The sequence below is a fragment of the Gambusia affinis genome, linkage group LG08 (genome assembly GCF_019740435.1).
Source record: "Gambusia affinis linkage group LG08, SWU_Gaff_1.0, whole genome shotgun sequence".
Lineage (NCBI taxonomy): Eukaryota > Metazoa > Chordata > Actinopteri > Cyprinodontiformes > Poeciliidae > Gambusia > Gambusia affinis.
In genome coordinates this window covers 25259780-25283537 of record NC_057875.1, presented here as the reverse complement: position 1 = coordinate 25283537, position 23758 = coordinate 25259780, and the positions used below count along the sequence as shown (strand labels likewise).

At 41.5% G+C, this 23758-nt stretch overlaps 1 protein-coding gene across 1 annotated transcript; it reads left to right on the top strand.

Moving 5' to 3' along the window:
• The first annotated feature begins 329 nt into the window (after positions 1-329).
• On the top strand, positions 330-23369 carry hsd17b12a (hydroxysteroid (17-beta) dehydrogenase 12a). Its single transcript, XM_044125284.1, has 11 exons — positions 330-887; positions 11201-11247; positions 12543-12618; positions 15311-15418; positions 16793-16857; positions 16993-17037; positions 17440-17474; positions 18229-18310; positions 19156-19221; positions 20126-20275; positions 22011-23369. The coding sequence occupies exons 1-11, from the start codon at positions 710-712 to the stop codon at positions 22149-22151; spliced, it is 993 nt and encodes a 330-aa protein (XP_043981219.1). The 5' UTR covers positions 330-709; the 3' UTR covers positions 22152-23369.
• Positions 23370-23758: the final 389 nt, after the last annotated feature.

Here is a 23758-nt window from a genome sequence, read left to right as displayed (position 1 = left end):
AGCCAATGGAGAGCCTTCAAACCGTCTCCGTCGGGCGGGAGGCACGCGCACATTCCTCACCAATGAGAGCACCGTTTCATTCATAAAGTGGTATGGGCAGGCTTTTTTATTTTTTTCATAGAAAGCTTGGGTTTCATAATTCTCACTGAAACCGTCCAACCTGTTCGCTTCGGGAGCCAATCACCAGCTCCGCATGGGACGCTGCCGTGACGCTCCTCCAATCACAGCGCCGCTCCGGGTCCCGAATCGAACCCACCCTCGTTTTTTTTTTTTTTTTTTTTTTCTTCCCTCCCCCATACAGAAAAACCTAATGAATGAGGGAAAGCTCCGGGGTTGATTGAGGTGGGGAATCAGCCAATGAGGTGAGGCGGACTGGAAGAGGGACGCCTGCCGCAGCCGGTGAGGAGCGGAAGTGGGCGTGGCAACCTCAAATCAGGCTAGACAAGTGTTGGTGTTGGAGGAGGAGCAGGGGGGTGTGGGCAGGGAGGAGGGAGAGAGGTAGGAGTGTGTGTGTGTGTGTGTGTGTGTGTGTGTGTGCGTGTGCGTGCGTGCGTGTGTGTGTGTATGCGTGATGCTACAACCTCCTTATAAAGGGACTCTCTCTCACGTTGTGGCTTGGAAACTAGAGCACATTGCCTAAAAATTGAGGTCTCCAGTATTACGCACACACTCATCACACACAAACCGGAGTCACAGAGAAGCCGCTGCCATGAACCGGGATAGCGTGGACGAGATGATGAGCCGGGCCGAGACGCCTCTCTTCTGGGTCGGCGCGTTCACCGTGGCCTCCCTGGCGCTGTGGCTGCTCTACAGGCTGCTCACCGGCTTTAGGATATGGATCCTGGGGAACGGGCAGCTTCTCACCCCGAGGCTGGGAAAGTGGGCAGGTGAGTCGGATTTCAGCAATTATCACCTCTTCCTCCTCTCCACCTGCGGTTACATGGCGGACACACAAAACGCACACCAAAAAAAGTGGAAAGTACAAACTTCACTTTGCCCTCTGTTAAAAAAAAAGAAAAAAGCAGCATCTTGATGTCGGAAGGGGAAGGTTATGTGAGGTTTGGGTGACTGACTTCAAGGATAGGGTTTGTGTTGCGTAACAGGCGCAGGTGAGCTGTTAATTGACTGACAGGATTTAGGGGTTTTATTTGCTCCACTTTGTGGGGAAAAACAACAATAAAACCCATCTGGCTTCAATTGGCTCCCAGTCAACCCACAAATGGAGCAGTGTGGAGAGGGACAGTGGTGTGTGTCTGTGTGTGTTGGGGGGGGGGGAAGAGAGAACAGGTGCCCCATATTGGTGAGCCAAAATTGCGCAGGCTATGCGCACTTTTCAGTGTGAGGGGTCAGCTCTCAACCTTTTTTCTTTTTTTTTTTTTGAATAATAATAATAAATGAACACTCAGCCACAGACTGCGAGACAAATCCAGGTACCTTGTAGTTAAAAACGCGTCCCACGTCTCTATATTTAATGACGCTTTTGATTGACACGTGTCATTATTGAAGTTGTCGGTCCATCGTCGTCTTGGAGTCGCTTCAGCCTTTAATGCTGTTTGGATGCCACTGGTTGAAGGTTTGAACCCCGTCTGGATTCTCTCGGTGGAGTTTCTGTCATACTGGGAGCAGTGGTGTCGCTCCTCTTTGGGTTTGACCCACTTCTCCAGTCTCTGGTGAAGACTGCTGCGCAATTTTTATTTATTTGTTACATTTTTTTTATTTAGTTATTTATTTATTTTTGTTCTTTCTCTTTCGCGTCGGGATAATGTGCTGGTAATCTGCTGGTTTCATCCAAGGAGATTTTGGGATGACTGTCCATTCTGGCGCAGTTATTCTCCGAACTTCTCTAAAAATATTGTCCATATGATTCCAATTGCTTCTATAAGAGGGGAGATAAATTCTTGCCCCTTCAGGAATGACTAATGCACCCCCACACCCTCAACCTCCCCACCCCGCCCCCCCGGGTGGCTCTGACGGAGTATGCGGAGGAATGCCTCTGCACTGATGAATCATGCTTGTTCATCGTCATCAATTGGGTCTTATAGATTCTGATCACCCCCACCACCCTCCTCCACCCGCTTCTCATCTCCACCCAGAGAAGGAAGCCATTTATATTCAGATATGGCACTAACTTCTTAAAAAAGATTTCTGTGCTGCGTAACAAGAAGTGACTCATCATGGGTATTATTTGTGCTCCTCCTGCAGAGTTCGCTCCCCTCTTCTTCTTATTTTATTCTTTTTTTTTTTTGTTTGTTTGTTTTTTTGCGAATCGAGCATGACTCAGGAGGCTGGCCCCTTCAGCCGCAGCCGAGATTTACCTTCATCCTAACTTTTCCACGCGTGTTCTTTTGCGTAACATGTGAAGGTTGCATGCCACTCCCTGAAACCAATGGCCCCCACCAGTCTGACGAGTCTGACGTTCGTCGCCGATCGCAACGGCTAAAAGGATGGCTCTCTTAGGGTGAACGGGTGCGTGCCTGTGTGTGTGTGTGTGTGTGTGTGTGTGTGTGTGTGTGTGTGTGTGTGTGTGTGTGTGTGTGTGTGTGTGTGTGTGTGTGTGTGTGTGTGTGTGCAAGCTGTGCGCCATGGATGAGCTGTTCTCTTCAGCAGGTTGGACCTGATGCGCCTGTGCAGCCAGTTCAGCCGGCGGTGGCGATTTTTGTATTTCTTCTTACTAAACACAACCGAGTGGTGTTTGTGTGTTGGGGGGATGACTCGACAACGTTAAGTTTCAATCTGAATCACTTTTATTGCTCTTTTTTTTTTTTTTTTTTAAATAGTTTTAACTTAATTTAATGAGACAAAAGTTTGAAGTCCTGCTCAGCTTCGCATTATTTCTTAAAAGTCTTAATTTTGGGGGCCTACTTAAAGTAAATTCCTCATTGATCTGGTTAAGAAACGATGAAACTGGAACAAAACCAGCAGTGCTCATTAAACTGTCGACTTTATCTCGGATCACCTATAAGTGTGTGTCTGCGTGTATGTATATGCTTCCTGTTGAGTTTTTGGCAACACGTGTAACGGCAGGGTCTTGTAGCCAGAGCCGACCCAAGAAATTATGAGGCCCTAAGCAGAGTGAGTTATGGGGGCCAACCTCCGGTTCAGCCCATAGCCACCATAGCTCGACTTACCTTGGTGCTTTATACTGTCCATTTATCCTCCCCCTCCCCCCCATTAATATTATTCACAGTTACATGTCAAACTTTCTTAAGGCACTCCGAGCTTCATATCGCCCAAAATGAGTTTGACACGCCCGCTTTAAGGGTGCGGAGTGTCTATTTAATCAAAGACAGTGATTTGGGCACAAATCACTGTCCACATTTGTGCCCAACAGACACAGTTTGTGCTTGAAGCAGTTTGTGGCACAAAGTTTCTACAGCAGACGAGCCACTATGGTACCGACTCCTGCAGCCACGTGAGAAATCCACCAGTACTTCAAGAACATTTGCTGATGAGGTCGTAAATCGTGATAAAAGTCAAGTATCTGCAACAAATTTTCATTTTGTAGAGGGAGGCTGGGAGAGTTTCTTGTTTTGATTTCAAAACTGAAAAAAAAAAAATCTTGCTGACTTGGCTGATTACCTGGTAGTTAAGGTAACTGGCATTTTCTGGTTGGACAGGTTTGAGTCCAACGAGGAATGCTTTCTGATAAAGGTGCTCTGTTTTTTAAAAGAGACGGGTTTCTTTCTCTGAAAAACGGAGTGGTAAAATAACTCGGTAGCTGCTGCGCCGTGTGTGTGTGTTTGGATGAATCTCTGCAGCTCTCACGGGCAGCTCAGGGATTCCACAGGAGTTTCTATTCAGATGACTGGGACTCCTAGTGGCAGAATAGGAGAATTGCAGTATGAATTAAAACTTTCCTGCTTCTCTTCTCATTTTAGCAAGTCAGGCTGTAGCTTTCTAACTGATGAAGTCATAAGCTTGACGCTCTCAATTTCCCCCCCTTGTTATCCACTTGATTACAAAAACAAAACAGACGGTATCTTCTTAATAAGGTTAAGCTGTTTACTTCAAAAATAAAACGGTACAATAATTATAAGAGGTCAAAAACCGCTTCCGTAAGTCCCCCGCTAACAAAAAACCTCATATGTAATTTAATACTGAATTACATATTGAAATAAGTAATTCAATATGCAAATTTACAAGAGGAACTTGAGCTCGAATATTACAAATCCTTTTGCATGAGCATTTTTAATCTGTAATTTATCATTATGTACTTTTTTGTACACTTTATTAAAATCATAAGAAAGATTAACTTAATTTATCCTGAAGATCTGAACGATTTTATCTGAATGTAGGCTTCCACACAAGTATCCCCCCATGCTCAAGTCAGATTCACTTTGCAAAAATTTAAATATTAGTGTAGCTATTAAAATATTATTATTATTTATTTATCATTTTTGCATCTTTCTAGTCAACTGTGCAGCACTCTCTCCCCCTTCCTTTCTCCTCCAGTGTCAGACTCCAGCTTGCCATATTATGTAATCGAGCAGTGGCGTCTGCTCCGCTGCCTGCTCGTAAAACGTCATTACAGGGGAAATAAATTTAGACCGAGGGGAGCTTTTTAATTTTTTTCCCTCTGTGTGAGGATGAGTCTGATGGGATGTTGCTCCGCTTCCACCCCTACTTCCCTTCAGACATCAGTTTATTCACAAAATGTCTCTGTTGTGTTGATGAAGGAGGACGCAGCCATTTATCAGCACGACTGACGACAGCAGTAATTGGAACGTTCTTTGTTATAATGCCAGTTTAGAAACAACACCTCTGAGAACATGAACATCTGTTTTTAACGGAAGGAAATATTTTTTATGAATTGGGGTTTTCGTGTGCACACACGTGAATGAAAGCCATCGTCGTGCGCGTCTCAATGGATGCGTGGGTCTCTCCTTTTATCCTTGTGAATGCACTTCCCTCCCTCGCGTGCTCGCGGAAGTGTGTTGGGCAGCGGGAGCGCGCGCGGCTGTTCACGTGAACACGCTCTGTCGCGCGCGTCGCTGGGATGCAAAGAACGCCGTAGAGGAAATACGACGATCGGTTCGAGTCCTCCTCTGACCTTTCGCACGCATTCTCCGTCCTCAAGTGACCTTTCTCTGCATCACCGTCCCTTTTATTTTATTTTTTTCTTCGTAGTCCTATCTTTGCCCATCTGAAATATTTGTCCGCCTGTTGGCGCCCTCTCACAGCTGGTAATAACGAATGTAGGTTTCTATTTCTTTATACCGCTCCCGTTTCCCCTATATTTGGTTAATCATTTTAAAAAGACTGACTTTTCCACTTATAATGGTTGCTTTAACATTCCTGAATGCCGGCATCAATAGTGTGACGTTCAAAGCAGTTCTCATGGTTAGGTTTTACTTTTCTTTAGTGGTTGTTTTTAAAATTAAACTACAGCTTGCTGTAGAGACGCACTGTGATATCATAAATACAGAGCCCATATTGCCGATGCTGATACTTATTATTATTATTGGTTTTGACGTATAATTAAACTTCTGATCTTTAGCCATTTTTTGGTTTTAATTTTTTGTATATACATTTTATTCAAATCCAGGACAGAATTTGAACAAAGGTCTAAAAATACTTAAACATACTAACATGACAAATGGTAATGATGCAAAAAAGCACAAAATATTATCGTTTGAAAGTCATTTGAAATGATCTTTGAAGGAGAGTTGAGGGGGGGGGGGATGATGCTAAAATAAAATTTCTAAAGAATCTGAAACTGAATATTTGAAATTTTATTTTAGTTCAATTTAAATTTATGCTGCAAACAAAGAGAGTAGTGATGGTCAATACAAAATATTGATATTTATTTAGTCGATCGACTCAGTATTAATACCGATATCTTGCGTGGACTGTCGCTACTCTTTGTTTGCAGCGTAAATGTACCTCAGTCTGAAGGAAAACATCTGGACAGTGGAAAAGAAAGGTTTGCATGTGTTGGAGAACTATAGCAGGGAACTTGGAAACAATTTGTCCCTGTTGTTTTCAAGTTGCTAAAACTGCAGAAACTGAGTTAAACTGAATTACAACACGACAGCCCCAGTTGCAATCACTATTTCCTTATTATATTGGTGTGTTTATCTCACCTCTCAAGCAATAAGTGCGTCGGTGCAACCCTCTCGGTCACACAGTTTAAGCTTGAACCGCCAGCATGGCTTGACGCCATCTGCTTGTCCAAAGAAAATCTGGTCCGTTCAGTTTCAGATATTGTCACCAGTTCTTCTAGGAATGTTCTGGATGAAGTTATGCTGTCATTGCATTACTTCACCTAGGCTGTGTCCAAATATTTGCAACATCTCACTAGATAAACATGAAGGCTGTCGTTGGGTTCGAAAAGCTGAACTTTTAACGAATGTTAGAGGCTGGCTTTTGACGGTTTCTGGCTGCAGGATTAAGAGATCGAAAAACTGCAAACGATGGCTAAAATAAAAATCTATTTATTTTTTTCTTCCATACAACAGGTGTTAATAGTCATACTCCATAATGAAGTTTTTAAAACAAAGAAAAACAAGTAGGCAGAGATAAATAGGGATGCTGCTTTTGGAAAAGAAGAAACACTGAATTATTTATTGCTCTCTTCTCCCCCAAAATAGATGCAGGTTTTATCTTGAGCGGCTCTGAAGTACATGCTCGGTTATTTCCCTCTTCACTCCAGTCTCTTTTTGGCCTGATCCAGATTTATTTTAGTCTTGGTTTGACTCCCCTCCCTCCTCCTCCTTCACCCCAGTTCTGTGTTTTGAATGTGAAAGGTGGGGAGGACGAGAAGAGGTGGGCGATATGGAGTTAAAGCTTTATCAACATATTTTGTGGTTTTGTAACAAAAGTGATGAGAACTATCTATTACTTTTTGTTTTTCGTTGACTGCATGGCACAGGAATCGTGGCTTCACAAATATTGCTCTTGAGAAACATCCCCATTTGTAAAGAAGTGTGATTTGTACACAGGAATTAGATACTTTAACATACTTTTCATATTTGTTCATGCTCTCATTGAAGGAAAAATCGTAAAAGTAAGAATCTTGAGGACACGGTCGGTTTCGGGACTTCTTAAAAGTCCCGATAAATTCCAATTAAAACGTCATTAATTGGAATTTATCGGGACTTCTTAAAAGTTCCCGATAAATTCTAATTAAAACGTCATTAATTGGAATTTATCGTCACCGCGATCAATCAGAATTCTAAGAAAGTTAAGACGATGAATGATACGATAAATGTCCACCCCTAGGTTGTATTATTATTATTATTATTATTATTATTATTATTAATGGGGATGGGTGCCGACATGTAGCGCTGAGCGTCATGATGACTGCAGCCCATTTGCAGTCGGCTTCACTAACGCCAGTGTTGTCCCTGTCCTCTGTGCTTGCAGCGGTAATAATGCAGGGTTGGATGTAAGTCTCTGGACCGAGCCTCCTTCTCCTCCTCTTCCTCCTCGGCGTGGCGGCCACGGTGACCGGTGGCGGCGGTGACGAGGAGGCTGAGGGAGGGATCTGATTGGTATTCAGGTGTTGCGGCAGGCAGCTCCCAGACGAGCCAGCGCAGGCGCTGCTATTTTTACTCCCCTATAGCTGCTTTTTTTAGACCGTCAGAATAGTGAGCAGGCTGCAGGCAGGGGCTGCTCCGCTGCGGAGGGAGGGGAGGTAGACGGAGAAGGCTGGCTGGGGGACGTCTAAACCGCCTGAATGTGTTGAGCTGCGGTGCAAACGCGCCCCCTTCAGGTCACGCCGGAACCCTGCAACGTTTGGAGCGCTTCCTTCAGAAGGTGCTGGGTATGGGTGGCAGAACATGGACAGCGAGGCAACAGCCAGCCCCCCTCATTACACACACAGCATCTCTGTAGCCCCATCAACACGCACTCGCTCTGCTGTCGTCAGTGCTGCTGTCACTAAACATACCGGCTTGCGTACACCGCCTTTGTTACGTTGGCGCTTCATGTCACTGATGTCATGCGATGGTCACGTGAGGTGAGGGAGACGGGAGGGGGAATTAATAATGCAGAAAGGGCATAATGAGCTTGTGGTATTATTATTATTATTATTATTATTATTATTATTATTATTATGACTCGAAGGCAGCAGAGTCAAACTCGGCTGCTGGGCAGTATTTATTGAGAAAATGGTTCCATTATGGCTCGCTATTCAGAAACTGGTTGCGTGAATAAAAATAAGCGGCGTGTGTGTATTATTGCCCGACTTCTCCGGGCAAATACCCTCCACTGTAATTCCCTCCTGCTGTTAAAGCAGCTAATTATCTGTAATCGGGGTTTAAAATATGACGAATCAAGATGTTTATCTTGAAATGTGGGGATGTGCATTTGAGTACCTGGAGAATTGTTGTGGTGCAGATTTTCAATGTACCGTGACTGTCCGTCTGTTTGTTCAATACCACTGTCAGTGTTGTCCTGCTTTTAACCCTTAAAAAAATGTTTTGGGGGAAATATTTACTTCATAGAGATTACATCTAATTCACATGTAAAGAAAAAAAAAAACAACAACAACAGTTACACAGTGGAGGTTCTTTATTAGAAGCGCACACTTGGAAAATTACAAACCGCATTCCTAAAACGCACGACGTGTCTGACAGGAACGTCGATCTGAAGCGAGCGGGTCAGCACGGACTGGTTTGAGGTCGGAGAGCATTCCTGCATTACCGCTTATCTACGTAAGTGTGTGTCGTGGTTCAAGCTGCTTTTGCTGTACGTGCATTTTGGTGCATTCTTGCTCCATTCCCAAAAATGAGCAACATTTTTTTCTTTCTTTCTTTTTTTCTTTTTGCACCTGATCGCCAGTCGGTCCAGTGCATCCTGACTGCCCTGGAAGGGGGAAATGAGTTTCTGATGCATTGAGAAATGAAAAATTTGACTTTCGTTTACTTGGTGCAATGAAGGAGTTTCTTGCCGTTTGTCAGAAGATTTTCCTCCAGTTGGACAGATTCTCTTTCCTATAAAAGTATGTCCAGCGTTTTTTTTTCTTTCTTTCTTTTTTTTTTTTAATTGCCGCAAACCCCCGTCCCCTTCATCTCGGCAGGGGTACCACCCTCTTCCTCCTCAGCCATTTTTCTTTGCAGCATCTGCCCCCCCACCCCCCACCTGCAGCTGCAGCCTCAACCAGATTTGGTTCAACCCGGTCAAGCCCATTGAGGCTTTTCTGCCTGGGAGCGTTTCATTCGTAACATTGGGGGGTGGTGGAGGTGGAGCGGGGTTGGAGGTTTAAAAATAACTAGGGATTCTTGCTCTCTCTTTCCAGCTCTTCTCCTTCTCTCTCTTCTTCTTCTCCTCTGCTCTGATCTCCATTCTGTAGATCACCTCCACTCTTTTGTTCTCTTGCTTTGCTCCAGTTCTATTTTTAGCCACCCCTAGGATCCCTCCCTACCCCCACTTCACCCTCCTTCCTCCCTCGCCATGTTCGTCATCACTCCCCTCCGCTCCTCTCTGCATCCCCCCCACCACGTCATCTTCCTTTTTTTTCCTTTTAGCCTTTTGCAAGAGAATGTCCTCTACCTGCATAAATCCTTTTATATTTTATATCTTTTAAATACCTTTTTATATTTACATGTAGGTAGATGCTTTTACAACATATTGTGTGTATTCGTTTGTACACTTGTAAGCAGCGCTAAACTCCATGACCGCGCTCTCTGATCAATCAGTTTGGTTGGGGTTGATGGGCAGCACAAGTTTAAAAATAGCTTCTTTCTTTTTTTTTTTTTTCCTTGACAAGGTGAAGCTCTTGTTGCCTCCGTCTCCTCAGCCCTTCCCGCTGTCGTCTTCTACGACAATCGACTGCTTCTACCAAACTCTTTCTTCTCCACACTTGACTGGCTGCCGGTACTTTCTGTTCGTTTTCTGCTTGTTTTCTGAACTAGGGAGCATCAATGAGTACGTCACAAAAAGCAAAGTATCTAGGGTTAACTCGAATAAAAAATATATATATTTTATTGATACTAAGCTAAATATTGTTGTATCTCATGTTAATCCAGGATTCTTCGCCCTCTGATCTTGACTTTGAGCTGATTCGGTTTACTACTCAGTAACTCCATGTCTAGATTTTTTTGTTTTCTCTTTTATCGGTTTCTTTAAATCGCTGTTTTTTATTTATCATTCTTCTGGTGGGGATGGTGTTTACACAGAAGTACATGCCATCATTCACACGCTTAGTCATGGTATAGATCTCATCTTCATGAGGCTGGCAAAGAGCGATCCAATCTGTAACCTCAAACCAACCATCAAGGGCTTCATTTGGTTTCTCTCAGTCTGAATCCTTTTTGTTACAGATCGTCTGTGGGGTTTTGTTCCATGGTTGTCATCAGTTTTTTTTTATTATTATTATTTTAATGCAAGATGATCTAATTTATTTTTATATAACCCCCACCCCTCTCTATATTACATGTTGGCTCTAAATATGTTGTCGTACGGCCTCTGTCTCCCCGGGAAGCTGCAGATTTATTTATCTTTTTATTTTTTTTTTATTTTACCCAATTCTTGAAGTCAGCAATACGTTTACAATTTAAAAAGCAGAAATATTGTCTGGTTACTTGCTGTCTAAACTATTTTTCTTATTTATTTGAACAAAGTATGAACCAACTGAGAACAAAATAGGGGTGGGGGACACAAATGACGAGAAAGAAATACTTACGCATACGTGTGTATTATTCATGACGTGAGTGTCAGTGAGGGAAGAACAAACCTGACACACACACACACACACATACACACAAAAAGCTCAATTTGGCTGATTTAATGAAACGTGTTTACAAAATCTAGATGCACAGACTTCCCATATCAAACCCATTTTCCCCAGCAGATGAATTTTATTGCAGGGTGTGTTCAACTGAATTTGCGTCGACTGTCTTTTTGCACAGCAAGATCTTCTGGCTTGACTCCATATCGAGGCGCTGACTGATGCAAGTGGCCAAACCTGCTGCGGCTGCTGCTGGGTTGGAACTTCAGTTTGAACAAAGATCCTCATCGAGAGGAAATTCAGTCTTTAGTTATTGTTGTTGTTGTTTGTTTTCCTGCACTGAAGCGTGACCGGGTCATTGTAACGGCTGGATTATATTTGTCACACTTGGAAATTGGGATTCCAGTTGAAATATTTTAAGTCCCAGCTTTGAGACTCTTAACATCGTCTTGGTGGGAGTCGAACTGTGGGCCGGTCAACATTAACCTCCACTGACCTCTCGCTTCTTTTCCTCTCGTTTCTCCACAGTTGTGACGGGAGCCACGGACGGCATCGGGAAATCCTACGCGGAGGAGGTGAGGCTCCCTGTGCCTCCTGGGGTTTTTTTTTTGTTTTGATATGTTTGTTGTTGTTTTTTTTCCTTTCTTGGAAAATCTGTGACTCATGCACACACTCTGTTCTCTCATAGGTCACAGTAGGGAGAGTGTGTGCTGGCATATATATATTTAAGTACACACAGACTTATTACACCTAAATATGATGATAATAATAATAACAATAATAGCAATAAATCCTACATCCAAAAGCTGCACTGATTTGATCTTTTTCCAGCTACTGCTGGTTTTGTTTGTAGGTCTGACCAGTCATTTCTGATATTTTTAATTCTAAGGACGATGCTACGATGTACGCAAGAAGAAAATATGTGGAGGGTTTCTTGATTACTTTATCTTCATTACATACAATTTTTTTTAAATCGCCACATACGCATTTAAGCGAATGTCTCTGGTCTTTATTTGATTGAATATATCAATCAATCAAATTTTATTTGTACAGCACATTTCAGCATCAAGGCATTTCAAAGTGCTTTACATCAAATCAAGCACAAAAACACAATGCAACATAGAATAAACAATCAAAACACAGCATAGTCAGATTCCGTCAATAAATTTGCAATTGATTACGTTTCAAATACAACTCTAAACAAGTGGGTTTTTAGTTGAGATTTAAAGGAAGTCAGTGTTTCAGCTGTTTTACAGTTTTCTGGAAGTTTGTTCCAGATTTTTGGTGCATAGATGCTAAATGCCGCTTCTCCTCGTTTGGTTCTGGGGATGCTAACCAGAACCTGAGAGGTCTGGAAGGTTGATACAACAGCAGCAAATCTTTAATGTATTGTGGTGCTAAACCATTCAGTGATTTATAAACTAACAGTATTTTAAAGTCTATTCTTTGAGCTACAGGGAGCCAGTGGAGGGACTTTAAAACTGGTGTTATGTGCTCTATCTTCATATATATCCTTTACTGGCAAATCTAAAGTGCAGGACTTCTTGGCTTTGATAAAAGTCTTAAGTTTTGGGGTTTTCTGATCAGAGCCAGTCAATGTCAATATAATTTTTTATTTTTATTATTAGTGCACTTTTGTCTGTTTGCACCTCAGATGAGATTTGCACTTTTTTTTTTTCTTATAGTGTCCATTTACAAAAAGGCAGTCTCTCACATCTTTAACCTTTCAGCTATTCTACAATAAAAGCATGTTGAGCATTTGACCATCTCTGTACCCACCATCAGTAGTAAAACTACCCGTTCTTCATCTTCATCATCATGATAATCAGGCTGTGAGACATGATTCGGGTTTCTTCTCTCTGATTTGCAGTTGGCTCGTCGAGGGTTCGCCATGATGCTGATCAGTCGCTCCCAAGAGAAGCTGGACGACGTCGCCAGGTCACTTGGTGAGTGTTGAGCCGAATGAAGCTGGTTGTTTGGCTGCATGTTTCTGTTTGGGCCTGGGAGCTGGACGTGTGAGCGAGGTGACGCTTTGCACGTCTGCACTGCTTCCCCAGTTTGTTAGATGAAGAAAATAGATTTCTAACATTTGTTCTGTTAAAAGTTTGAAATGTATTTTTAGCAGAATAGATAATTAGACTCCAAGCAGGGAGGGTAGAGATTGCTCAGAAGACTCTGGCTGGTATCAGTCTTTTTAAGCTGTCTGCTTAACTATTTTAGAAATCTATTTTTAGAGATTTGTTTTCTAACCTATGTGCTTTTAATAATCATAATTCAAAGATACTTTATTTATCCCAGATGGAAATGAAATGTTGTTGCAACTCCGATCTCTATCGTATCTCTAGAGAGCTGTTGTGGATGGAACGACCTCTGACTGAAGACTATATGACCTTCTCACGAAGTGCTAACAGCTCAGTCTTCAGAAATGACAGGCAGAGTAACAGCAACATGTCTTGGACGCCATCGGGACATGATGGCTAATCCACCATCATTTGTTTTTGCTGCTCCTCCTTAAGTCTCTATTTTGGCCATAGAGTTAAGAAGAGACGCTGGAGGAGGGGAGTGGACTGGACATCAAAAGGTTGATGCGTATTAAACCATCATTCATCACGTACTCCAGTTTTAAAAATGTACTGATGGAAGTTAAAAGCTTGAAGTGATAAAACGGCAACTCGATTCTGGATGCTGTTATCAGCTATCGGTCATGCTCTGGCTGCCTGGCAGGTCATAGAAAGAACATTTGTCTCTTTGATAACTCCTTAGGGTTCATTCACACCAGCCTTGTTTGTTCCACTTCAAAGGATCTCTAGTTCATTTGCATAGACAGTCCAGTTAGGTGTGAACGTGTAATTTCACTCTGATGCAGACCTACAGTACAAACCCAAAAGCCTTGGTGTCGGTACGCTTGAAGTAAACTCTGGTGCTGTTTAATGCATATGTGAACGCCAAGTGGACCGAAGCACAGGGCATTCTGGGTAAATGCAACCAAAACAAACGTGTGAGCTTACCTCTGGAGGTAGACGTGTCCTGTGTTCTTTCATTACAGAAAAGAGAAATCCCACAACCGCTAAAATCTGACATGACTACTTTTTGTGAAGAAGTTGCGTTCAGCGTCTTCTTCAGTGTTTTTTTTTTTTTTTTGTGTCATTTCCTTTATTAGTTCGTTGTGCAGCGCCGCCACAGGAGAGGGAGTGAACAGTTTCCATTGCCAAATTAACCAAAACCTTTGAACGGTGTGAAAGCAAAATTGAAATGTTGCACTTTTGACCCCAGATTGCATCAACACCACCAGACTATCAGGTGTGAAAATCCTCTTGACACCTAACTGATGCTGAAAACAGTTCTGGGGCTCCACAAGTCACAGGAAGATTAACTAGCAACCGTTGGCATGGTACTGAATAGGAAAGGGGAGGCGAGCCCCCTTATTTTTTTATTTTATTTTTTTTAAAGAGTTACTCGCCTTTCACCGAATAATGCGCCACAGCTGTGGCACATTTAAAACTACACAAGTTCTTTGCATTTCACAACTCGAATGGTGATGAAATGGCTGCGTACACAAACCTGTTGTTTTACTTCTTCTTTGTTCAGAGGGAAGAAGGGATTAATATCCGCCCTGCTTCGAGAAACTGCCCCAACTTGTTTCTGTGTTCACATTTCCTCCTGCCTGCGATGGGGATCTGTCCACCTCTCTGCTCTCTGTCCAGATTTTGGCTGCACGACTAGCCTGCCCCGTGCCTCCGTAAACTGGGCCTTCTCCCGGCGACTCGCCGTCTTATTCCCATCTGTTTCTGACAATTTCCCACAGCGCGGTTTCCCCCTGTCGTGCCTCCAATCAACAGAGGGGGCTGATGGGTAGTCACGAGCGAGGAGCGGCGTGCCAAACTCTGGCACGCCTCCCTCACGATTAGCCTGACAAACCCAACCTGCCCGACATGTAACCTGGCAACCCTCCCTGTCCCACTTGTGATTTTTTATTATTATTATTATTTTTATTTAATTTTTTCCACCATGTTTTCCACTCAGTTTCTTCTGTACAGTCTCACAAAGTCACCATGGGAGTTTGTGTTTCCAGCCCTGATCTTTGTTGTCTTCAACATGCAGGAGGTTCTTACTACTTCTGTCGAAGTGAGCCAGATGTTTCAGACTTTATACATTGTAGTCCACCCTTAAGTTGTTGTTGTCGTTGAAATCTCTCCCACTTTTTATCCTTTATCTTTTGTTAAATTTATTTCTTATTCTTTTCGGGACCCAGATCTGTAGAGCGGAAGCTGACTCTGTTGACTGAGTTCATGTTGGAGGTTCATCCCAGCAGTTCTTCCTCTGCTAAACAAGTCTGTGGACAATGGGTTGTAATTGCAGCAGACACGTCAAACATAAGGCAGAAGAAGACCACCACTCTAGTTTGTTGGTGCACAGCGCCCTCTTCAGTTCATGCCCGACACTGACTGGGACCAAATTTTGTAACAGGAACATCCTGTTGGGTCCAATTTAGGAAACTTTAGGAAACGTGGAAGACCTTTATAAATGCACCGTTTTAACCGTCTTTTTTTCTTTTGCCTCTTGAGAACAAAAGAACTTTCTCATCTTCCAGTGTAATTGTTACTGAGGACCAAATGAACTCTTGTTTTCATCTCACAGAGGAGCAGTTTAAGGTGGAGACCAGGACGATCGCTGTCGACTTCGGCAGACTGGATATTTACTCCAAAATTGAGGAAGGACTGGCTAATCTGGAGATTGGTGTTCTTGGTAAGAGCTGATTTGTTTTTTTTCCTCCATTTATTTCTCCGTGTCACTTTACTCTCATAGTGCAGTATCGGTCGATATTTATCCTACTTCTTGTAACTTTCCTTAACTCTGCTTTTTAATTATGTTTTTTTTATTATTATAAGTGATTAGATTCTGGATCCCAAATGGATGATTTTGAAAATCTGTATTTCATGGTCGCAGATTCAGAAAATCTGTACTTTTAATGTCTTCCCTTCAAGTCCATCAAAGCAAACTCCCTCTATTAACGCACCAACCACGTTATTTGATCTGTGTTTCCCGCTTTTATACAAATCGGATGAAGGTCGAGGATCCGATCTTTGATGCATAAATGGAGAAAATCCCTCAAGTCCTTTTGTTGTTTTTATGAAACGCCTTCGAATCCTGCAGAAGCAAATCCTCTTCTTTTAGCCTGCATTTTATGACTCTTTAGAAATATCCTTTTTAATCCTGACCGCACGTCTCCTAGCTGACGTGTTGGAAACTCAAAATCGAGACGATTGAATCTGGAAAAGTGTGTAGTTTTGACATTATGACTTGCAGGAAGCCCCAGAGAGATGTCGTAGATTAAAACGTCTCCCAAAAAACCAAAAAGTACAATTTAAAAAGTCGACAATCTCTTGCTATGTCCTCTCTTTAGATATCGTTAACTCTTCATAAAGTGCTGGAGCCTGACATGTTCCACAGAGAGAAGCTCAGCTGAGCTTTACTATTGGAAAGTTTGGGGTTTGTGTTTTGTGCTGTTGGTTACATTGTGAATGTCGCCGAATGAGGGGCTGGAATTGTCTTGAAATTGCAGAACATCTCTTATAGTTTGACTTTGGATCGGTTTATTTGTGTCATGGTACCATGTTTTCTTCCATCCTTACCCCCTCAATTGGGTATTGTGACCAGAGACATAAAATCTCATGCCTACTTTTTTTTGCACTTTTTTTTTTTTTTTTTTTTTTTTTTTTTTGTTGGGGGGGGGGACAAAAAAATACTGCACTACCTCTTGAAATCATTCAGAAACATTTCAACAAACCTTTATTTTTCTGTCGCTTTAACAACATCCTCGGGGTCAGTTGTGTGTGTGACGTTGGCCGTACATCTGCAGAGTTCACACTGTACTTTTTCAGCTGAACATTTAAGGAACTCTTTGTTCTTTTTATGATACCAGTTTTGCTCCACTGGTTGCAAGGTGTGGCTGTGTCTACCGTTTTGTGAATCTCTCCCCTGCGCTTGCTGGCTTTTGCTGCCACCTTGTGGTTGATGGAGATTTTTGTTGTTTTTCTGAAAACTCTGAAGCTCTAACATGTTTTATAAAGACAGTGGATTAATTTTCCTCTCCCCCCCCAATCCTCTTTCTGTCAACAGTTAATAATGTAGGCGTTTCCTACCCCTACCCTGAGTACTACCTCCACATTCCTGATCTGGAAAAGGTGAGTAAATCTGTTTTACTGATTGAGGGGGAGGAATATCTCGAAATCGAGTCTTTTCTCTCTCTCTTTAAACAAATACCTCTTTAATTATTAGTTTTAAACTCTGAACTTGAACATACCTTCTCTGCGTTTCAGTTCATCACAAACACCATCAACGTCAACATAACCTCAGTGTGCCAGGTGAGGATTCTGCTCCGTTTTTCTTTTTTATCCCTAATAACTGTAAATTGACCATCAGTGCTGCGACCCAAAGCCAGCCTGTTGCTTTTACCTTCCATACTTTTCTTTTCCTCTACCGCCCCTCTCCTCTTCTAGCTCTTCCCATCGTGGTACCTGCAGTGTCTCAGTTGTTCCCAAAGCAACGGTGGACTACACCAACGCTGTCTGTGCTCGCCACCCACACAACGCTTTCCCTCTGCTGCTTTTTTTAAATTATTATTTCTGTCCATCTCTCACTCTGCTACTTTTAGTCCTTTTTTTTTCTTGTCACCTTTATTCTTCTGCTGTTGTTTGTTTGCAGTTATTAATACCGACTGAACTTGTTGTTGTTGTTTTTTGTTTTTTTTTTTGTTTGCTTTCTAGATGACTCGCCTGGTGCTGCCCAAAATGGTAGAGAGGTGAGTTGTTGGGGCTTCCATGTTTTGCGACATGACTGCAGTCAAACGGCAGAGTGAGACACACACACACCTCAGCTAGGATCTCCACAAATAATTATCTTCTGAGAGGAATGCTGTTTTTATATTTATGTATATATAAACCAGACACTCTTCATTAGAAAGTGGGATGAGAAATTAGTTTTGTTTCTTCTTCTCCCCCCCCCCCCCCTCCCATCACTGCATCTCTTTCCTTCTCCTCCTTTGTTCGCAATGCTGACAAGCTTTCAATTCACACAAAGTGCTCTTCCCACCCGATTGGCTGCTCCGTTCCCATGTGATTCCCGCCGGCCAATGGCAACGGAGGCACATTTGGTGCCGTGTGAGGCTGTAGCGTCTTCACTACATCACTGCAGCAACAGGCTGCCATGGCAACGCACACAGGCCACTACCATCCCCCGTCTCTCTGTGTGCACAGGATTAACTTTCTGAGGAATTTGCCATAATTATCCAAATGTATTGATAAAGAAGTTTGCCTCTGAGGAAGAAATGTGATGTACAGAATGATTCCTGTTTTTGTCCGTGCTCTGCCAGATTCCTACAGTCTGAAAATAGCTAGAATTTAGCTGTAATTTATTATAGAAATATTATATTAGCATTTTCAGACTTTATTCTCCGCTCCGTCTTCTAAAAGTTCTGCTCATTTTGAGTATTTTTATTTTCCGTTGTTGTTCTGCTCTTCCTGAATTTACTGATTGAACTTTTGCTTCTCTCTCAGATCCAAAGGCATCATCCTCAACATCTCCTCTGCCAGCGGCATGTATCCCGTCCCTCTGCTCACAGTCTACTCTGCTACCAAGGTATGCGCTTAATCCGTTGTTGCACCTCCGGTAAGGATTTGAAATCACCGAACGCAGCAGTAGCATTATGTCACACTAAAACAAAAGCATAATAATATCCAGACTTCATTTGGTGTGTGTTCATTTACTGGAGCGGAAATATCTGATGATCAATAACTGGATGTAGCCGCTGGCACAATCCACGACACAGGAAGTAGTTTGGGGATCATGTCGTGGTTTTAGTGACTTATCACATGAACAAACTTATTAAAGTGTGATTTTAATTCTGTTTCTTATTAAATGGACACAGTGCAATTGTAAAAAAATTTTCTTTTTTTTTTTTTTTGTGACATTAGTGGAATAACGACAAAGTTTTACGCAGATTGTACCTGGCGATGGCTTATTAATATCCCTTTAGCAGTCAAGTCTGATCAGCCTGAACTTATTCAGTGAGATGCTTTGGTTAAAAAAAAACAAACATTTATTTTAGGACTTTTTGCACATTTTTCTACCCTGGATACCAACAAATTTTGTATAAGTAGTGGTAGGTCACTTAAAACAGTGGCTGCTTCTGCAAACTGATGTAGAGTCTTTGTTACGGTGAAACATGTTCCAACTAACTTTAGGTAAATTCTCCAGATAAAAACAATGTCCGAGTTAGAAATAAAAAAAAAAAAACAACCATAAAGAATGACTTATTTTACACTGCCCCTTGATAAAAGTGAACTTAAAGCGACAATAAATTACAGACGTAAAGACAGGCGATGTCTCATGGGTATTTTTAGTGCCAGACGTTCAAAATGGCTCCTTCTTCCCTGTGAGTTTTTATTGCTGATGAAAAGCTTGACTGTATTTTATCTTCGCAGGCGTTTGTGGACTTCTTCTCCCGCGGCCTTCATGAGGAGTACAGACGGCAGGGCATCATCATTCAGGTTGGTTTGGACCTCGTCTGCTGAGACCGGGTCTCTACTTCATCTTGCGCTGTAGTTTTTTCTTATTTTTTTATGAGTACGCCATGCCCAGGCAGTTTTGATGTAAAATGTTGATATGTGGAGCTGAAAAACCGGTGGACATTACAGCCGTAAAGAATTTTGATCCACAACTTTTTATTTTTAAACCCCTTATGTGATGAGATTGAAGGAGACTTAAAATGTGCAGCTTTTTAAAGTTCTGCCTCTGAAATAAAGTGTAGCTATTTTTTATTTTTTTGATTAAAAATGATGATAAATGTCATAATTTTTGTTGGACAATAAATCGTTATTGCAACTAACTTTTTTCTGAGAACCATTTTCAGGTAGTATAATAATAATAGTAATCCAAGAAAAACATTCTCAAAGATCAATAAACTTTAATTCTTCTTTACATTTAACTCTAAAACTGGAAGACATTTTAGCTATCCAAAATAAGTAAACAAAGCAAAGGACAAATAAAATTAATCTGTCAACAAAATTGTCCTTTAAAAAAAATAAAGTGTATTTGTGACTAAATCACCAGGCTGAAGACTTTTTGTCATCCTGTGTTCGGTAGAAAGAGATGGAGAGAAAAGGGCAACGATAAATCATGGAAATGGAAATTATCGGGGTTCTTTTTAATTTATCATGCAGTTGATTTATTGTGACAGGCCTAAATTTGGCTCTGGGGAACCTAGAGCCAAATTTAGCTTAAAACATTGTTGGTGATGGAAACATGCTTCACTTTTCTGTTCAACACTGTGGTGCACTTATGCCACCTTGTGGCCGAAGTGTTCATAAGTGTGATGTTCCAAGAGATATTTTAAGTTGAACTACATTTTCCTGTACTTTAATTCTGTCTTTTTTGTTTGTTTTTTTTTTTAAGAGTGTGCTTCCCTTCTTCGTGGCAACCAAAATGACCCGCATCAGGAAGCCCACTCTGGATAAGCCCACCCCAGAGCGCTACGTAGCAGCTGAGCTCAACACTGTGGGTCTGCAGAGCCAGACGAACGGTTACTTCCCCCACGCTGTCATGGTATGGGAAACAAAAAAATATCCATTTACAGTTATCAAAAGAGAATACCCAAGTTAAAATTACTGTTGTTCAGTGTAAAGCTTGAAAATACGTTTCCTCTGCTCGGTGTTTGGCATTTGTTTAATTAATTTTTGGACCTTTTGAGGATGGATTAAAAATACTTGCCCAGGATGAACATAAGCCACTTCAATGACTTTTTAAAATCTAAATTCAAGTGTAAAAGTTAAAATTTCTTCATGTTCAAGGTTTGTTTAAAAGTCCTTTATATTTGGGGAAACATTTTGTTGCTATCAACACACTTCTGGCTTTGTAATAGCTGGATATTTGACCATATTTTTTATCAACAGTGGTGCTTTAAGTTGGTTTCCTCACACAGCCCTTGTATTTAGCAGAGTTAATTCATTTTCTTTGATGTTGATGTGGGGGCTTGTCCGGGATCCTAATATTGCCCTGCTTTATCCATTACAAAGTAAGTTTGGTTTTGGACTTTGAAATTATTTTCTTGTAGACATGGTTCAAGGTGAAGCTGAAAAATTTCAAGATAGTCGTCTTCTTTTTGCATCGGCAAAGTGCGTTTGGATTTGTAGCCGTCTTCAACTCATGCACTGTGGTGCTTCCTGTGCAAATGGTACAAGTACCTTGCTTCTGAGTCTGACAGTTTGGGTGAAATGTTTCAGATTTGGACACGGATGGGAGTTCCAACAGCACATTGAAAGAAATCGAAACAGTCTATCAAGCTTCTGGAATAATTATTACAGACGTTTAACTATTGAAACGTCTGTCATAATTAAAGGTACAGCTTGTGCAACAAAACCAGTCAAATTAAATTAACAACCAACTTTGCCAGAATCTTGATGCAGTTTTAAGAGGACTGTCAAAGTTGATGCATACGATTAATCTGAACATTTTAATGCATCACAACGTGGTTCAAATCAATGGAAATACCCGTTTTGGCCTAAAAGCCTCTCTCCCATCTAGCTCACAGCAGCGCATTGTTGGCTCAACATAAAAGTAAAAGCTGAAAGTTTTATGCAGCAGCAACAAAAGGTAAAAATTTTTCGTTGCCAGCCCACGTTTGCACATTTACGTGTACGAGTTTGAAATTTCACATGCGCGAATTAGATCAGTCGCTTGGCTGGACGAGGAAAAACGACTGTTGCCTCATCACAGAGGTTCTATGGAGGAGCACGTTTCTACGACGACACTTAAAACAAAGTGACTTCCTCTAAACCTTCCTGGAGATAAGGACCTGAGAGAAAATAAAGATTTTCTTCAACATTTTTGTGGAAAAACGTGCACATGGTGGTGTCTTTGATGTGGGCTGTATGGGCATTCGCTCAGGGCGGCATCATAAAGGAGTGGGGGCACCCAAGAACTAGAAAATGAAATATTGTCAGTTTTCCTGGGAATAAGTTTGCTACTACTTGCATCCATGTGTAGTAGAGTAAGTTCCCCATACTTGTTGAGTCCTGGGTGACTCCATCATCTGCTTTCTGGTACAAAAAAAAACCCCAACCAGATAATTACTTGCATTTAATTAGTTGGAGAGTGTCAGAAGGAGGGGCTTTCCCAGGGTGCCATTCCTGCAAGAACCACAACTCTGTACACATTTATATTTCAAGCTTATTAATCACAACGGTAGAGTGTGATTAATCTGATTAAATATGATGTGCATATCTGACTCCAAAGTTTAATGCTGCGTGTTTGTATAAAAACGCATGTCTCCTGCTTGCAGGGTTGGGTGACCACCCGGATGGTGCCGAGCAGCCTCGTGATCTTCCTGGGGGCCAGTATGAACCGCCGTCAGCGCACAGGATACCTGCACAGGAGGAAGCTGCGGGAGCAAAGGAACGGAGCCAGTCTGAAAACTGAATAACGCCAAGGACGCAGGCGGCCGCTCCTTTTTTCGACCGAGACTGTGCCTGAGGAAGTACGTCTGTGTGCTTCCATCCTCTGGAGCTGCCTTGAAATGCAACCAGTTTTGTGCCTTGAGTAAAATCTTAAATCTGCGATAATCTGCCCCTAATGTCTGTCTGGGTGGATGTGGCCAAAGAATTCAGGAAGAGGTGTGATATAAAGTCCTAGTTTGTTTTTTGTTTGTTAGTTTTTTGTTTCTTTTTGGTCATCGATGCTAACGGTGGAAATAATAAAGCAAATCGAAGACCAAACGCTGCTGCATTAGACAGTGAAAAATGGTGATGGGCACATTTTTTTATATATATAATTATTTATTGTATATTTGTAAGATGTACATGTAAAACACAAAATCTGCAGCACCAGCGTTGAACCTAGTTCTCTTTACTAATGTGAGATATTTAAAAAACAAAAGGAGTTTTTGCTTTTATTAACCCTGTTTGTTTCTTACTCAGCTTACATTCCCCCTTTTTTTTCTTTTTGTTTGCTGATCTTGTGTCTTGCAGACTATTTGAAGTGCCACTGTGGTGGGTTGTGTTTTATTGACGTGTCGCCTTTTCTATGCTAGTCTGTTCAAATTCTTAGTTTCTTTTCTTGTAATATTGCTAGAAACGGTTGGATTCAGTGACAGGGTGGTTGTTTTGATTTATCATGACAGGATCTTAAATGGGAATAGTAAAAAAAAAAAAATAATAATGTTTTTCTTTTCTTTTTTTTTTTTTCTTTTTTCCTCCCAATCACTTAACTGTTATTTTTGGTAGTTTTCTTTAACGTATCGGATTGGCTCTAATATCGACAGATCCCTCTGTTAAATGCTGAGCAAATATTTCATTGGAGTTTTTTAATATCACTAAAATAGGGTTGTCGCATCATCAGCTTTTCATCTGCGTTTTTTACGATTGATTAGTTCAGATGCCATCAAGTGTTACATTTTCAAAATCAAACAATGCAAGTGTTTTTGCTATATATATATATATATATATATATATATATATATATATATATATATATATATTCTTGATGCCTGCTGCAACACCCCGTATGATGTGGTCTGGCCTGGGCCTCTTGTGGTTTTCTTTCTAGTCTTTTATATGCCTTACAAATAGAGTTCCAAATGTAAAATGCATTAATTCTGCTCATCTTTTCTACTGTTTGTTAATAAAAAGCTTTGGCAGAATAAGCTCTGTGTTGTTTTGTGTGTATGAGGATGTTAAAATTAGAAATGTTTTGTACTACATGCCATTAAAGCTGAAGTATGTAGCTTTTTTTTTAATACATATTTGTCAAAACTGTTGCCATGGAGTCAAAGTATGTTGAAACAATGAAAAGGTCCAATTGAATGTTGTAACTCATCTAAGTGTTTTCTATGGATTGAAATGATGTGGGAGTGACAGTCAGTCCTGCAACAAATCTGACAAGGACTCTGAAGACTGTTGCTGGGCAGCAGTGTCATGACTGCCATGATATGCTAACTGCTCAATATCTGGGCAGCAGAAATGATATTTCCAGAAACTAACGTAATAGAGATTTTCCAACATGCTGACATAAGATGCAATCCTTCCTTCAATG

What these genes read in the sequence shown, in the direction of transcription:
- hsd17b12a (XM_044125284.1), top strand. Translation starts at nt 710, where the DNA reads ATGAACCGGGATAGCGTGGACGAGATGATGAGCCGGGCCGAGACGCCT. An exon ending in GAGGCTGGGAAAGTGGGCAG is followed by an intron (nt 888 to 11,200) that starts GTGAGTCGGATT and finishes GTTTCTCCACAG; the next exon opens with TTGTGACGGGAGCCACGGAC. An exon ending in CAGTCTACTCTGCTACCAAG is followed by an intron (nt 18,311 to 19,155) that starts GTATGCGCTTAA and finishes TTATCTTCGCAG; the next exon opens with GCGTTTGTGGACTTCTTCTC.